Source organism: Etheostoma spectabile, chromosome 5 (genome assembly GCF_008692095.1).
Source record: "Etheostoma spectabile isolate EspeVRDwgs_2016 chromosome 5, UIUC_Espe_1.0, whole genome shotgun sequence".
Taxonomy (NCBI): domain Eukaryota; kingdom Metazoa; phylum Chordata; class Actinopteri; order Perciformes; family Percidae; genus Etheostoma; species Etheostoma spectabile.
The window spans coordinates 16970508-16985309 of record NC_045737.1 but is presented as its reverse complement, the minus strand read 5'-3'; the positions used below and the strand labels follow the sequence as shown (position 1 = coordinate 16985309).

General features: G+C 38.8%; 2 protein-coding genes across 7 annotated transcripts in view; one reads left to right on the top strand and one right to left on the bottom strand.

Annotated features, from left to right (window-relative positions):
- The window catches only part of taok3a (TAO kinase 3a), a 64706-nt gene extending 61144 nt beyond the window's left edge, over window positions 1-3562 (bottom strand). The window contains exon 1 of one of the 3 annotated variants that reach the window (XM_032517097.1): window positions 3333-3562. The gene's annotated coding sequence lies outside the window, so the exon portion shown is untranslated. Of the gene's footprint in view, window positions 1-2855; window positions 3224-3332 lie in introns of those variants that run through there. The other 2 variants (XM_032517100.1, XM_032517099.1) reach the window with 2 other exon arrangements.
- Window positions 3563-5092: 1530 nt separating this feature from the next.
- suds3 (SDS3 homolog, SIN3A corepressor complex component) lies at window positions 5093-13957 on the top strand. Of its 4 annotated transcripts, none has more exons than XM_032517106.1 (12): window positions 5093-5329; window positions 6985-7054; window positions 7161-7216; window positions 8327-8398; window positions 9942-9961; window positions 10086-10242; window positions 10506-10601; window positions 10833-10894; window positions 11013-11034; window positions 11375-11480; window positions 12349-12433; window positions 13178-13957. In XM_032517106.1, the coding sequence occupies exons 1-12, from the start codon at window positions 5218-5220 to the stop codon at window positions 13274-13276; spliced, it is 957 nt and encodes a 318-aa protein (XP_032372997.1). In that variant the 5' UTR covers window positions 5093-5217; the 3' UTR covers window positions 13277-13957. The 4 variants fall into 4 exon arrangements, with proteins under 4 accessions (XP_032372997.1, XP_032372996.1, XP_032372998.1 ...); XM_032517105.1 differs by lacking the exon at window positions 5093-5329 and adding an exon at window positions 5904-6161; XM_032517107.1 differs by lacking the exon at window positions 5093-5329 and adding an exon at window positions 6200-6378.
- The last annotated feature ends 845 nt before the right edge of the window (window positions 13958-14802 follow it).

The following is a 14802-nucleotide window of genomic DNA, read 5'->3' as shown; positions in this document are numbered from 1 at the left end:
TGTCAGGGGTTTTACCCCCCCCCCTCCCAACCAATGTCAAGTCTGCTGGTTGTGTAAGGCCATGCCTACACTAAGCTGGCTAAATTTTAAACACATTTTATTCTTCTTCATTTTGGCTTCCTATCCATACTGAGCAAGCATTTTGCCCACCCAAAAATGGTGCATCTCTCCAGAGTGGCTAAATCTGAAAGAAAAAAAAAAAAGTTTTGTCCAAAATGATGGTTGGACCAACCGCCAGTTGCTGTGTAGCAGTAATAGTAAGACGGCAACTTTCTGTCACCTCTGGCTCCCTCCGGGATTGCCTATTTTAAATTCCAAAATAGAGTGATTACACAATACAGGTTTTATCATTAATTTGGTTTTACTAACCCGTATCAGGCAACTTTACAAGCTCAAAATAGTTATCTGGCCAACGGTATCAGTACAACAAAAAGCATGAATTACTGGTGTCCTTATACTTTATGCTTCTTCAGTTGTCTGACAACAGCAATGGGAACATCATTGTGGTTGAGATGTTTATTCATGACCCTTGGGGTAGGCCTGATTATTTCTGACCAAATAATCCAATGGTCCACTTCTTAATTTTTTCTGAGCCTTCAATCAAATCTCAGTCATCACCAGAAGATTATTACATCGGGCCTCAGGCATTTACCACTCATACAAAGAGAAACCATTCCCTTTTTAAGTCTGTCACTGGAAAGCGCTGCACAGATGACATGTCGTTGGCAGCTGTGGTATTATCAATATTCAGTTTTTTTTCTCTAATAAAAATATTGAAAATGTTAAATTTGTTATGTCTTTGTCTGCTACTTTTGAAGGTAGGACTAAAAGCGCCACAGTGTTAAAGTATTTTTTTTGTTTGTTTTACTCTTTGGCAGCAAACCAAGAATCCTTTGATGGTAATTTAAGTATAGTTGATTATGCTAATGATGAGATCTCATACTATAAATCTCACAGAAAAACGTAACAGTTTTTGGAGAGAAGATGATAAATTCCCATGAAAAATTAGGGTTCAAATGCTGAGACATTTCAGTAGCTAGAGTGACGTAATCAGTAAAGCCTTGTAAATACTAGAATTTTTTGATACAACAAATTCTTTGTTGTCAGCCTTAAAAAAAATGTTAATTCTGACAATTTTCCTTAAGCCAATGAACTTGATTTGAACCAGTCCCATGTACTGCATGCCTGCCTTTGGTGTGAACATGGCCTCAGTGTGAGCATGTCTGGCTCACACCCCCCTGGCTTACACACCCCTGTCCCTGACAGCCCCTCCCACTCCCCCTCCCCTTCCCAGTGCAACCATCAGCATACACACATCCACACACACAGCACTGGTACTCAAAGGGATTTGTGCAAATTCATGAGAAGACCCCTGGCTAACGTCTCAATAATCTCTCACACAGCTCTATAAAAAGACATGACTGTAAGCAAATGCCTATGCCTGTCTAAAAGAAGCTTGTTGTCACATTACACACAGATGTGTATCATACAGTCTTTAACAAAGGCCAAATTAAAGCAGAGGAGCACATGATAATTTGTCCAAAACACTTAACAGTAATCTTTTGATTATGTGACTATTAAAGACAAGTCTTTTTAAACGTGAGACTTTTAGGTCTTCAAAGTCTCACCTTTTACAACATGCACTAAAAAGTTGTTACCTGACCTGATGTGGCTAACCTCTCTTGGGTCCCACTGTGCAAGAAACAAGCATTTAACTCATTATAACCTGTGTATTATCAGCCTACAGTGTCTGGCACCAAGATCCATCTGTATTAGTCTAACAGCCTAGATGACTTTAACATTGACCTGAAAAGGGTCCAGTGAAAGTAAAATCACACATACTGAACTGCCCTATACACTAATAAGGAAGTATGGCACTTTCTGCTCCCTCTCTCAATTGCTTGGTCAATGATTAGGTTTCAAATGAGCCTACAAGACAGCTGTTTAAAAAAAACTCACTTGTTTCTCTCAAAAGAACTTATTCTGTTTCTTTGTTACTTGACAAGTAACCTAAACTATTCTGCAAAACATTTGTAAAATGTAGGCCTACTATAAATCGATTTGAGTGACATGCAGGTGCAAAATCATAATATATGGGATTAAATGCTAATGATCCCTGCTTGAAATTGCGTGGGCAGGCTTCTTAAAATAAATCTTTACAAATGACACAGTTTAGCAGTGAAACACAGGTCTGCTGCTCTCACTCATGCGCTCTACCAACAAGAGATGACATCATGTTGGGTCAGCTTGGGTTTTAGTGCTCAGCTTGCCATCTACATCTGCCATTTCGAGCGCGTCATGTTAGCCTACATATACTTCTAACGCTCGTTATTTAACCACAGCACCGTCCTGCTGCATGCCTGTGATGACTTTTTTTGCAGCATTCACACCTGGAAGGTCTTAAAAAATTTAAAAAAAAAAAAAGATGAAAGACGTGCGATTATTGTCTTTGTATTAAACCTATGCAAGGAAATATTATAATCGTAATCGTGAAAAACAAAAGTGTCAATGAAGCAGCCAATGCGTGGCTGATTAACGAGTGCAGAGAGACGTATTAAAATATAGTTAAATGTGGTTCGGGTCATGTGCAATGGACGATACACCGTCTCAACCAAAAGCCATTGTGACAGTGCGTTGTAGTAAAATCTCACTCACAACAATGTAGGATGCAATGGAAGGTACCACAGTCCTTTTGGATGTGACAGACTAAAAGCAGGACTGGCCCACGTTGCATGACAATGCTAAAATATCACATTATAGGACAAGTTTAAACAGCGTCAAACCGTCTTGTCGGCTTCAACCCCCCCTAACTGTACACTTCATTAAAACCTGTCATCCGTTCGCTCCATACTCACCCCCTGAGGAACAAACCAAACAGGGAAGCGTCTTCCCCGTCAGTTCCCAGCGCAAGTATCCAAATTGCAGCGTAGATTTTTTTAAGCAGGTGCAGAAACACATCAATCAACAAACATGCACTTCGCTAAGACCTTTAAAAAGCAAACCTACGCACTTATTACTACCCCAGCGAGCTGATGCTGGTCTCTGTAACGTTACTCACCACCTCTGAGTGGAGTGGCGTTGAAAGAACAAGCCGAACAACGTCGAAACCAGGCGACTGTGGTCAATTTCAACTTCAGGTGCAACCCATAACACTCATTTATATCGACTCAGTGAACTGCTTTGACATTTAGCTTCAATAGCTTAGCCGTTGAGACAAGAGGAAGTGTCATTGCAGTTTGAGAGCGCGAGGCTAGCACGAGCTGAACCGTTAAGGGGGGGGGGGGGGAACAAACAGTGACAGCAAAACAACAACAGAGAAAAAAGACACTTACCTTCTGTAAAAGTCGTTGTTGTTAAAAAGCGTACTCAATTCAAGAACATTTAGTCCCACTAGGAAGATGTCGGTGTGACTTTGCGAAGTGCTGTCAGTTGGTGTGGACTTCCTGAATGACGGAGCAGCAGGAGCACAACCCTCGCCCGTGTTTGACAGCTACTTTGACAGACAGGCGGAAATAAAGTTGTCTCATGTAGTGAAGGGTCCACTGAAGGATGTGCACTTCGTGTTTTGTACAGAATAAATACCAAATGTATTGTTTTGCATCTTTGCTCAATTGGTTTACCCAAATCAAATGCAAAAATATACAGCATTGAATATTTGTATTTCGAAATGCTGCTATAAAAAGCAAGTGCTTAAGTAAAAGTAAAGAATCAATACTACGCCTTGATTCCTTTTGTAAATCATTAAAGATGCATAGACTGAGTCATACTGTTGCAACTTCATTGACGGCAATTCAGGTCGTCTCCTGAATGTCCTTAGTACAATGCTTCCACCTGCTGTTGCACTTGAGAAGTTCAACTGTAAAACGTATAAAGCAAAGTACTGTATTTCTATTAGTATCAAGATATTATTAATTTTTTTTTTTTAAATACAATTTCACCTGAAATAATGGGCAAAACTGAGTCCTTTGTAAATAATAAAACACTTGCGTGATAAGGTGGGGTAAGCACCTTTATTGTGTAATTTATAGCATTACTGTCAGGCAAATAGGCTAGTAATAATTGGAATCTTAAAAGCAACTGAAATACCAAAATCACTATGAATATATGTTGAAATTTAAGTACCACTGTTTACAGCATTCACATATTTTACTTTGACATTTTTATTCAATCAAACCTCTCTTGGCACAGCAGATGTTGAATGAATTTTGAATTTTTCATCTTCAATTCTCGATTGCACGCTGCCTTTCCATCTGTCTGTTCATGATGCTCCCTCAGTTTCTTACATGTCTGCTCAGCATAACAGTAACAACAGAGCTGCATGTCTTCTGACATGTCAGATTCTAAAAAAACACATATTGATCAACAAACATGGCTGGTATTGACAACATTTCAGAGTTAGGGTTGCAAATGACAGTTATTCTGATAATTGTTCATATAGCCCATCTTGTGGCAAAGTTTCTGCTTGAACCTGCCTTATCCATTAGGCCACTGTCTTATGTTCAGTAGACCTATGGCTGATGTCATATTCTTTTTACCCAACTGGACCCTAATTAAAATAATAAATTACCTAAATAAATTATCTTATTTTGATTAAACTGATTAGATAGGTTTAGTGTTATGTTCCACTCCATGCCGTGTGGTGACAGGAGATGACCTAATAAAGTTGATATATTTTGGGGAAATAACTAAAAGGACAGCTTTGGTCCATACTGATCAAACTTGTCTTATGTCTTAGTCCACTGGATAAGCCAGTTTAAGCATGCGAAATAGACAGGAGGCATACATCAGCAATTGTGGTGGCTGGTTTAATTGTAAAACACTGGATTTCACTATTGACCACCCATTAACTCTTCGCAGACCCTCTGAGTGCAGAAAAACAATGGATATCGAGCGATCGAGCAGGGAGCCAAAACAAAGAGACCTCATAGCCTGTTCGGAAATATGCTTGTTTAAATGTTTAACCGTAGATTTCAATGCGCATACAGAAAACACGCCAATTATTGCATTTGATCTTTTATTTCATATACTTCGTTTTAAAAGTTGAAAAATAAAGTAAAATATTTGTTACACATTAATATTTCAGACATTGTATACAGGCATAAGGTCAGACAGCTTGGAACACGGAGGTCCTGCCAGTTGTAGGCGCTGTTCCAAGCAAGCTGCAAAACACAAATCGATTGTTTATTTTGTGTTTGTTTACATTTTTCAAGCGAACAAATGGCTTCGACTTTGCTATCACCTATGGTGGATTATTACAACGACGAAGAAGAACTTGATAGCGTGGAAGATGACGATGACCGGAGTTTCAGGGGAAGAGACTCAGAAGAAGGTAAAAACGAATTGACCAAAAGCTCTCTGACAGTCGGGCTCTGTCTACTTGTTGGAAAAGTAACGGGAGTCCGTGATTATTGCATACATTTAGTTATTTTTAGTGCAGCATTTTAAAGTGATCTACGAATTAAGCTCGACTGGAAACAGTTTTTCTTACCACTTCCTAAATTAAAATGTACCTGCCCGTTCTCAAAGCGGAAAAGCTAGCTAGCCCAATACGTGCCACACGCAGTTAGCTTACTAGCTAACGTAACATAACAAGTCAGCTAGCTAACGTTACCCGACTGCGGCCAATCAAGTATCAAGCCCAGAACAGAACAAAATCAGAAGCAAGTGATGTAAACTAGCTAAGCCGCTTAGCGTATTCAGTGCTGATAGAAAACTAAGCCCACGTTTAACGATAATAATACACACTAGCAACTGTTTACATGCTAACTAACGTTAGCGTTTCAATACTAACGTAACGCGTGTGGCATCAGTCAGTTTTTTTCTACATTATTAGGCAAATTGCCTCTGGGTAATTTTATAAAATGTTACTGTAAAATAAGATAAATTCAGGCATTTTATAGCCCACCAGAATCATTACACAGTTTAAATAAACGCTATTCCAAATGAGGTTTATAGCTTCCAAATGAGGTTTATAGCTTTAATTAGCCAACTAGCTAGCTACGTAACGTTAGCTCCGAGCATTGACAGGTCGGCAGGCAAGCGAAGCCTTGCGTGCTGTGTCCACTGCACTGCCCTTTTCACACCATTCAGTGAGACAGGACGGATAGCAGTGAAAGAGAAAGAAAGACAAGAGGAAAGCAAGGCGATGACAACACTACAAGGTTAGCTAGTTTCCTGACATTGACTTCCAAGCGGACCGTTGGACTTATGTTTTCCTCCTCCGGATATGTTGACGGTCCTGTTGTGCCTAACTTGTTACTGTTTAAACAGCAGACTGTGCTAATTTAAGCTAGCACATTAATGCTAACTGAAAATGAAAGCTGCTGTGTCAGCTTAATAGGACTGGGCCTTACCCTTCTCTTGTGTCGGGTTTTGAAGGTAACGTTAACGCCGAATGACTTAGCTTGGTTAGCCGGTGTTGAGAAACTTGCCTCCCAAGTTTTTCACATCGCACTAGCCTAAACATATTAGCTTTGCTTAGAGAGAGTTGCCGTTTGACTGACAGCACGACTAAGTTAGCCGGGGACAGTTTGTGATTAATCCCACCATGCGGTAAATTAACAGCTGTATTTATGTCGCCAGCAAGTTAAATTGGTGTCATTTGATTAAAATTACAAGCGATCCATTTTGTCCGTTTTTCTGGCTAAACTTTTTTTCTGCTGTCGATCCGAAAATATATAGCCTAGTTTATAATAATTCATGGCAAATTTGTATTTCCCCTGGTGTCCTATTTCAACAAACTAGAGGGCATTCCCAAGTAGGGTGTTCCCATTACCTTACCCGGTGCCACGCACGTCATTTGATCTGAACAGATCTCTGCTGTCTGTTTAGGGAAAAGCTAAAACACGACATCATTATCCTGTGGTACAGTAAACCGAAATGAGCGCTTGTGCATTATTTATTTTTTTAACAGAGAATCTGAATTTTAGTTAATAAATATTTTGACAAAAAAGTCGATTCTTCTCCTATTATGACCTTTTCCAGACACGGAAGATGCCAGTGAAACAGATCTTGCCAAGCACGACGAGGATGACTATGTTGAAATCAAAGAGCAGTAAGTATTTGACCAACCATGGATCAGCTGTTTTAACCTTAATAATAAATATTTGAAGTTTTAGATGTTTGCCTGGTGATATTAATTCTGGTTTATTTCATTGCAGAATGTACCAAGACAAACTGGCCTCTCTGAAAAGACAGTTGCAGCAATTACAAGAAGGTAATCACTTTTTTTTTTCTTTCTTCAAATGACTGAAGTGTGTGAAGAATTTTCTGCTGCTCTTTATCATCTGGAGTGATATTTGTGTGAGCATGGGGATATGTTTTCATTTTTGAAAGACACAACCAGATTCTAACTGATTAGTCATGGTAGTGTTTAGAGATTAATTCATCAGGCCACAAAGTCATCACAAGTAATCTTAAAAGTGCAGCCACTGTCTCTGGCTAAAATGAGAAAGGGACGATAACTGATGTCAATCGTCTGTCTGGTGTTTACTGATTCAAAGTATTTATGAACAGTGTAGAAATGTTAAGTGACAAGTTTGGAGCTCATTGTAAATGTAGGTTTAATTTAGTCTAGATGGTTGGTGGCTGATGAGAGTAACAGGTATATGATGCCAACATTTGCAGGTGAGTTGTCTAGAAATATTGGTGATGTATTTACTTTAATGAAGATTCACATTGGAGTTGTAATAACTACAGAAGTGGCTGGCTCTCATGGCACAAAACATCTAAATCAGAATAACAGTCAATTCAATTTCAGTTATAGTGTCAAATAACAAAACTTATCACAGCACACTTTAGAGATGGATAGATAGTAGGTCTAGACCACACTATAATTTACAAAACCCAACAATTTTTCCCAAGAGCAAGCATTTAGTGTGACAGTGGTGAGGGAAAACTTTCTTTAAATAGGCAAAAACCTCAGACAGAACCAGGCTCTTGGTGGGCAGCCACCTGCTGCTGCCAGTTGGGACTCAGTCAGAATGAGATTTATTGCCAAAGTAAGTTTTCGCTTGCATGGAATTTGCCTTGGTGCACACAGTAAACATGAAAATAAAATAAACAATAGAGCAAAGTACTGCAACCGTCAATAACCTAAATATAGAATACAAATATTGCCATAAATATTGGGTAAAAGACATAACATATGTACAATTTAACTGTTATGGAAATGGAAAGAAGGCTGTGCGGTTTTCTGCAAGGTGTGCAAAAATATTAGTTAGGGGATGTACAAAAGTTCACAACACCATAACATTTTTTAAAACAAAATTTGTGAATTCATAGATGTTCACGTTTAGTAAACTTGTCCGACACTTTCTCTTTGCAGGAACACTGCAGGAGTATCAGAAGAGGATGAAGAAGCTGGACCAGCAGTACAAAGAGAGACTCCGAAACGCAGGCAAGTTGAGCAATATTTAGAGATAGAACACACTGCTTTGCTCCTGATGCATTCACACCAACCATGTTTGGAGCAGATTATTCTTTATATATATATATATGCACACATACATACATTTTGGAGTGCTTCCTCCTTTAATATGGTTTGTTTGACCAGAGGAGAACATTGGCAATAAACAGTGCTGCAAAACATCTGCTTGGAGGTGATAAATAGAAAAAGGAAACTTTTGCAAGAGCGTATGAATTTCCCAAGAGAAGTGTTGGCCATGAAAGCATCATATACAAAGAGGTCCAATTTCCCACATGGCTGGCGCCAAAAGATGTTGTAAATGAACCTGTTTTAATATTATTGCAGTAGTATTGTACATGTTGTGGTTGACTATAGTTTTGACTTTCTAACCTTTTCTCCTGCTTTCTGTTCAGTTGGTAATTGCACGAAGTAACACTGCCTTTTCCTTTTTTTGTCAACATTTTGAAGGTGAAGCTATCTTGTTTAAATTAACATGCATTGGAATTGTCAATTGAGAAACCGATGGTTCCATGTTTACATTCAGTGTGAGCATCGATGTCAGGACTGGTCAATCGATTTTTTTTTTTTTTCTCATCATACAAGATGAACGTAAAATGACAGTTTCTACCCAGAACATAATTTTGTAAATTTACAAGAGCAGATCAAATTTTGTTTTAAAAAGGGCAGAACCATCTTCCTCTCTCTGCTCCCAACCCGTTCATCTTCCACCATTTGTTATATTGGTTACTTTATTTTTGTAGACTCAGTGGCTTATGTCTGATCAGTTATTTCCCTTGCTTCCTGTGTATGCCGGAATTTTGTGTTCTCAGTTTTTTTTGCTGATCAATATTTCTCTTTGTTTTACCCAGAATGCACTGCAACACATACATGTAGGTTAATAGATATTTTTCAACAATTTGAGGGTGTTTTTACTGTACACTCCTATTTCTTTGTGACCCTGCACTGCACTCTCTTCTTATACTTTCTCTTTTCTAGTCTTAAGAGTAGAGCCTGACCCATATGGGCTTTTAAAGACTGATACTGATTTCAGAGGGGAATGATTCACCAATTACCAATATGGCAGCTGATACAGTGAATTTTTGAGTTGAAAAGAAAGAAACATTGACTTTTTCTTTCTGGATTTTGCACTGCTGTAATGATGCAAAGGTATTCAGAAGGCTGCTTTACTAAACAAATAACTTTATTAACTTTTTTATTACATTGTCAACCAATTCTAGAAATGAATACGGAGAAAATAAAGAATACATTAAAACTACATAAATAGCTTAATACACATAATTTCTGTGTCAGTCAGTTGCTGAACATTTAAATAAATAAATAAATATAAACGTAAATGTCAATACGAAAGTTACCGATATGCATGTGATAGCCCAATTTTGCCTGATAACATCGGCCAACTGATGTATCTTTTTAGCTCTACTTGAGAATTACCAAAGCTGACTTTAGTTGTCAAAAGTGTGATAATGTGCCAGTATAATTACATTAAACAGATGTTTTTCCTTTGTCTTTACAGATCTGTTTCTCCAGCTTGAGGTGAGCATAATTATCCTTGCTGACTGACTGAAGCAGTGAATACAGAACTGACCTTTACCTTTCTGGTATTAGATGGAAAACATCCCTTCTTTTTCCATCATTTCTTTCTCTCAACCTTCTGCAGACAGAGCAGGTGGAGAGGAACTACATCAAGGAGAAGAAGGCCGCAGTGAAGGAGTTTGACGATAAAAAGGTTGAACTGAAGGAAAACCTAATTGCAGAGTTGGAGGAGAAGAAGAAGATGATCGAGAATGAAAAATTAACAATGGAGCTGACCGGCGGTAAGGGCGACAGAGTAGGATTATTAATACGTGACCCGCTTAGGAGAAGAGAGACAAATGGAGTAAAAGGCATGTGGAAGAGAGTTTTTTGTCTCTACACACTTAAATATCAAGTTGTCCAATTTAAAGTAGGACTTTCAGATAATCGGTAAAGTAAGATGCTGCTGTTTGAATTGCCTGTAAGGTTTGCTTTTTGAGAAACTTTGACACTATTTGTATCTTATTGTTGGATCTTAGTTTGTCATTATTTCTTTCATCCATAGATTCAATGGAGGTGAAACCTATCATGACTCGGAAGCTGAGGAGACGGCCCAATGATCCAGTCCCAATACCAGATAAACGGAGAAAACCTGCGCCAGATATCCTTTGCATAAACTTACAGTCTCTGATTAGCTACTATTAGCTTATCACTAGATCAATATGTCAGGGGTAAAGTATTGTGCTGGTAGTATTTGCACTCTCTCAAGATACTTTTGGATCCCCAAGGGAGCATTTTATTTCAATGGGAGGTCAGAACCAGATTCCCTTGTGGAACTGGCTATGTTTCTCACCTATGTTATGTTTAAATTACCTTTCTTAACTCGTCACACCTCAGCTAAATTATTTGTTAACAGATGAACAGATAATGGAAGATCTAAGAACACTTAATAAGGTAAGTGTTTCTGAAAGTCTTGATTGTATGCATGTCCCTGCTGAATCTGTTTATATATATATATATATATATATAAAATTATGTCTTTTAAAATTCTCACATCTTCTTTTTTTAACAGCTCAAGTCACCAAAACGACCGGGTATGTCATTGCTCCCTTTTCTACACTTTGGTTTTTGTACGGATTAAACAAACTATACCGTGTTAATTAGTGAGCTGGTACATTAGCTGCATTTTGTTACCAGTTTCCAGTCTTCTGCTAAGCTAAGCGAACAAGCTGCTAGTTGGAAGTGAATATTAACGCACAGAGAGGAGAGTGGTACTCTGATCATCGTCATATTCCCCCCCCCCCCCCCCCCCCCCCCCCCCCTCCTAGCAAGACAGCGACTAAGCATATTTCCCAAATCTATTCCTTAAAATATGAAATGATTTGTACATCTGTTTTGTATTGTGATACTTATCAGGTGTTTCTTTGTCTTTAGTGTCTCCCTCGTCTCCAGAGCACATCCCCTCCACTCCCATTGAGAACCCCTCCCAGCGTTACGAGGCCCGCATCGAGGAGGGGAAACTTTACTACGACAAAAGATGGTGAATTTAAACATTTACATCCTCAAAACAGGCATCTCTGAGATTCCCCTAATATTGCGCAATTTCTCACAAAGCCTGTCTACAGCTTGTCACCACTAGATGTCCGCATTGCCATGGGTTTAGTGATTGGTTTGGTCTTCTTAAGAGATGTAACAACCACTTTGATGGCTGCCTCTTCTTTTCTGGACAACAGAAAGAGAGGAGCCACTGAATAAGCGTTTGTGCTTGAATCCAACATGAAAATCCTTATTCAGTGAAGGTGGCTGCATTTGAATCAGTGCTGTATTCTGCTGTGATGCAATGATAAAGAAAAAAATGCAAATCCTTGATGAGACCCAGCTCTGGTGCCTTTCTGTTTGAGAGCAGAGCTCTGCATCAAACGTGTCAGAACATAAGGCCATGTCAAGAATGGTAACAATAATAGAATTCTGTCTTATTAGTTGCTGATATAGAGGAAGTTGAGCTGAGCGAGCTGTGAGGTTTGTGCACTTTTCTTTCAAGGCAAAGTCCCATTTATTCATTGCTAAAGAAGACACCAGCACCGGAAAGCCTTCATAAAAAACAGCAGGGAGACACATGCGTCATTATTCTTCAGTGGGCCCTTAATGATCAAACATTTTGGTTGTCAGACTCTTCCCCTGGGTTGGTTCTGTCCTCTGACAGTTTGGAGCCATTAAAAAACAGTTTTTTGTTTTGTTTGGACTTTCTAGGCCAATTATCTATTTAATGCCATCTCAGGAGAAATGTGGTTTATTCAGCTGGGTAAAATTATGTCTAATGAACCTCTCTCCTGTCTTCACTTATGCCAATCCTTATTCCTCACCTTAAACTCCAAATGAATGCTGTTTGTTTGCGTTTATGCCACCAGGTACCACAAGAGCCAGGCCATCTACCTGGAGTCAAAGGACAACACAAAGATTAGCTGTGTCATCAGCTCAGTTGGGACCAATGAGGTAAACACTAGTTCTCATCCAGCTCCTGTTGCACATAGAATTGGGTTTACTGCTTAAAATATGAGGCTGGTGATGTTCTGTCTTTTCCTTATTGTCAACCAATCCCATGATTCCTACTAACTACTATCTGCGTAGCTAAAGATTGGTATATGTTATTCCTCTTCCAGTTCCATTGTCGTCCAAAACACATAAATGATCCACACTGTTGAACTAGTCGGTATGTTCCCTCATTACCATGTAAACTGTAGTTTATTTTGACTCAGTCCCACATACACCGTCCTGCTGTTGTAAATACTCACCAGCGCACCAAATGTGCATTTATCCACAGCTGAAAATGGTCTCCAACAAATGCACCATTTACTCCTGTTTTCGATTATATTAGTTGACAATAATAAAATCACCGAATGACAACCTATCTTATCATGTTGATTGTGCAGTGGAGGGCCAGACACTTGAATGGTAGAAGGGGAAGAAATACCAGCCACAGATGTATTTTACATATTTTATTAGTGTTTGATTAGTAACAACTGCTAATTTCCCACTCTAATCAACACAAGACTATCACTAAGAAGGAATGATCACTGGAAAAGGAAAGCTCATCTTTCCTGGGAGCATTCTGATGAAAAATGTAATGTGAATTTATTTCTGGAGTACCTTGGATTTCTAGATAGTAACAGCTACTTTTGGAATACATTATATTTTGTAATGACTGCGTTGAGGAATTGTCTCGTCTTTGTTCTCCAGATTTGGGTGAGGAAGACGAGCGACAGTACAAAGATGAGGATCTACCTGGGACAACTGCAGAGGGGAGCGTTTGTTATCCGTCGACGGTCGGCTGCGTAAAACATACCCCACCCGTCCCCTCCCCACCCAACCCCCAGCTGTTCATTTACGCATTCGTCCACCAGCTCGTTCATTCTCTGTTTCTCTATTTAGTGCATCTCAGTTGAGTTATCATATACACACAGTCTTCCGTGGCCAAAAAAAACTCCTCAGAACTGATCTGTTTGATCAGGTACAGTAAAAGAGGTCCTATAAGCGACTGACTGTTTTCCAGCATTATTTGTCACTATGTGATATGTGTGTGTGATGGTAGTTTGTGATCATAAAGGAGCCTGCTTTTGATTTTTGTCTCGTGATGTAAACACAAATTATTTCTACACGATGCAGGGTTATTTACATTTATCATTAAGTTATTTTTCCTCAACACCATCATGTTGCCCCACAGAAACTGTCTTCAAGTGTTTGTAACTGTCTCATTGGGGACATGTAACAAAGCAAAAACTTAAATACAGATGAGGAATTGCTTTAGGTTTGGCTGATTATCATGAATCCCATGAGTGCAGAAGTTACCGTATCGTTGTACAAGGAGTCGTGCCATTTTGAAAAGAACTTGCCTTTTGTACTCATCAAGTAATTGCTGCTTGCTGTGCTGAAGGTTTGTCCTAATAACATGTTCAAAAGTCCTATCTATTAAACCCTAAGTTTCTTATATGAAAAAAAAAAAAGTATTTTAAGGTTTTATGTTATTTCTTTGCCATTTTATGTGCTCCTCTCCATATGCAATCTGGATTATTCAATTGTATTTGCATGTGGAGCACAAAGTTTACTGTTGACTTGTAGTGTTCCATTTTATTAAAAATGTTTTCTGCATTTTATTGATTTGATGAAATGGTTAAATGCTTTAATGTTTCTGAAGTACACAAAACGTTTGCTGGAATATATCTTAATCAATGTTCACTAGATAGCCACTAACTTGGTCTGTTTGGTACAGTGGGTTTCTAGAGATTTCTCACTGGAAGCTAGCGGCAAGACTGTGCCAAAAGTGTTTTGGTAATTCTCTGAGGGTTATTACCAGTGAACATTTTCACATACGCCATTGATCATAGCTGTTTAAATTTGAGCAAACATAAGTACGTCTTGTATATGCATATTTAAAACTTACCGCCTTAATCACAGACACCGACCTCCAGTAGTCTGTGGACCCCTGGTTTTAGAGAACAGTCCTACAGTATCTATAGAACATGCTCTATACATTTTTTATAATAAATTGATCATTAATGTTAATATTAGCGACAGTCGAAGCATTTGAATTGCTATTTTTCCTTCTCAGTGCTTGGTGTTCATATCATCTCTAGGGGGAAATTTTTACCCAACGTATTGATTTTCCAGCTTTTCCATGTTGTCATCCTGACCAAGAAACCTTTTAATGTGCCTACAACGTATGGATTTTTTTTGTTGAATCTTTTGGCATAATTTTCATATCTTACCACTGGGTTCCATCACAGTGGGGCATTTACTTGATCGGGCAGGGACAGAGGGGTGGCACGGAGCCCTCTGATTGCCCGTTCTAGAGTCAGAAGGTGATA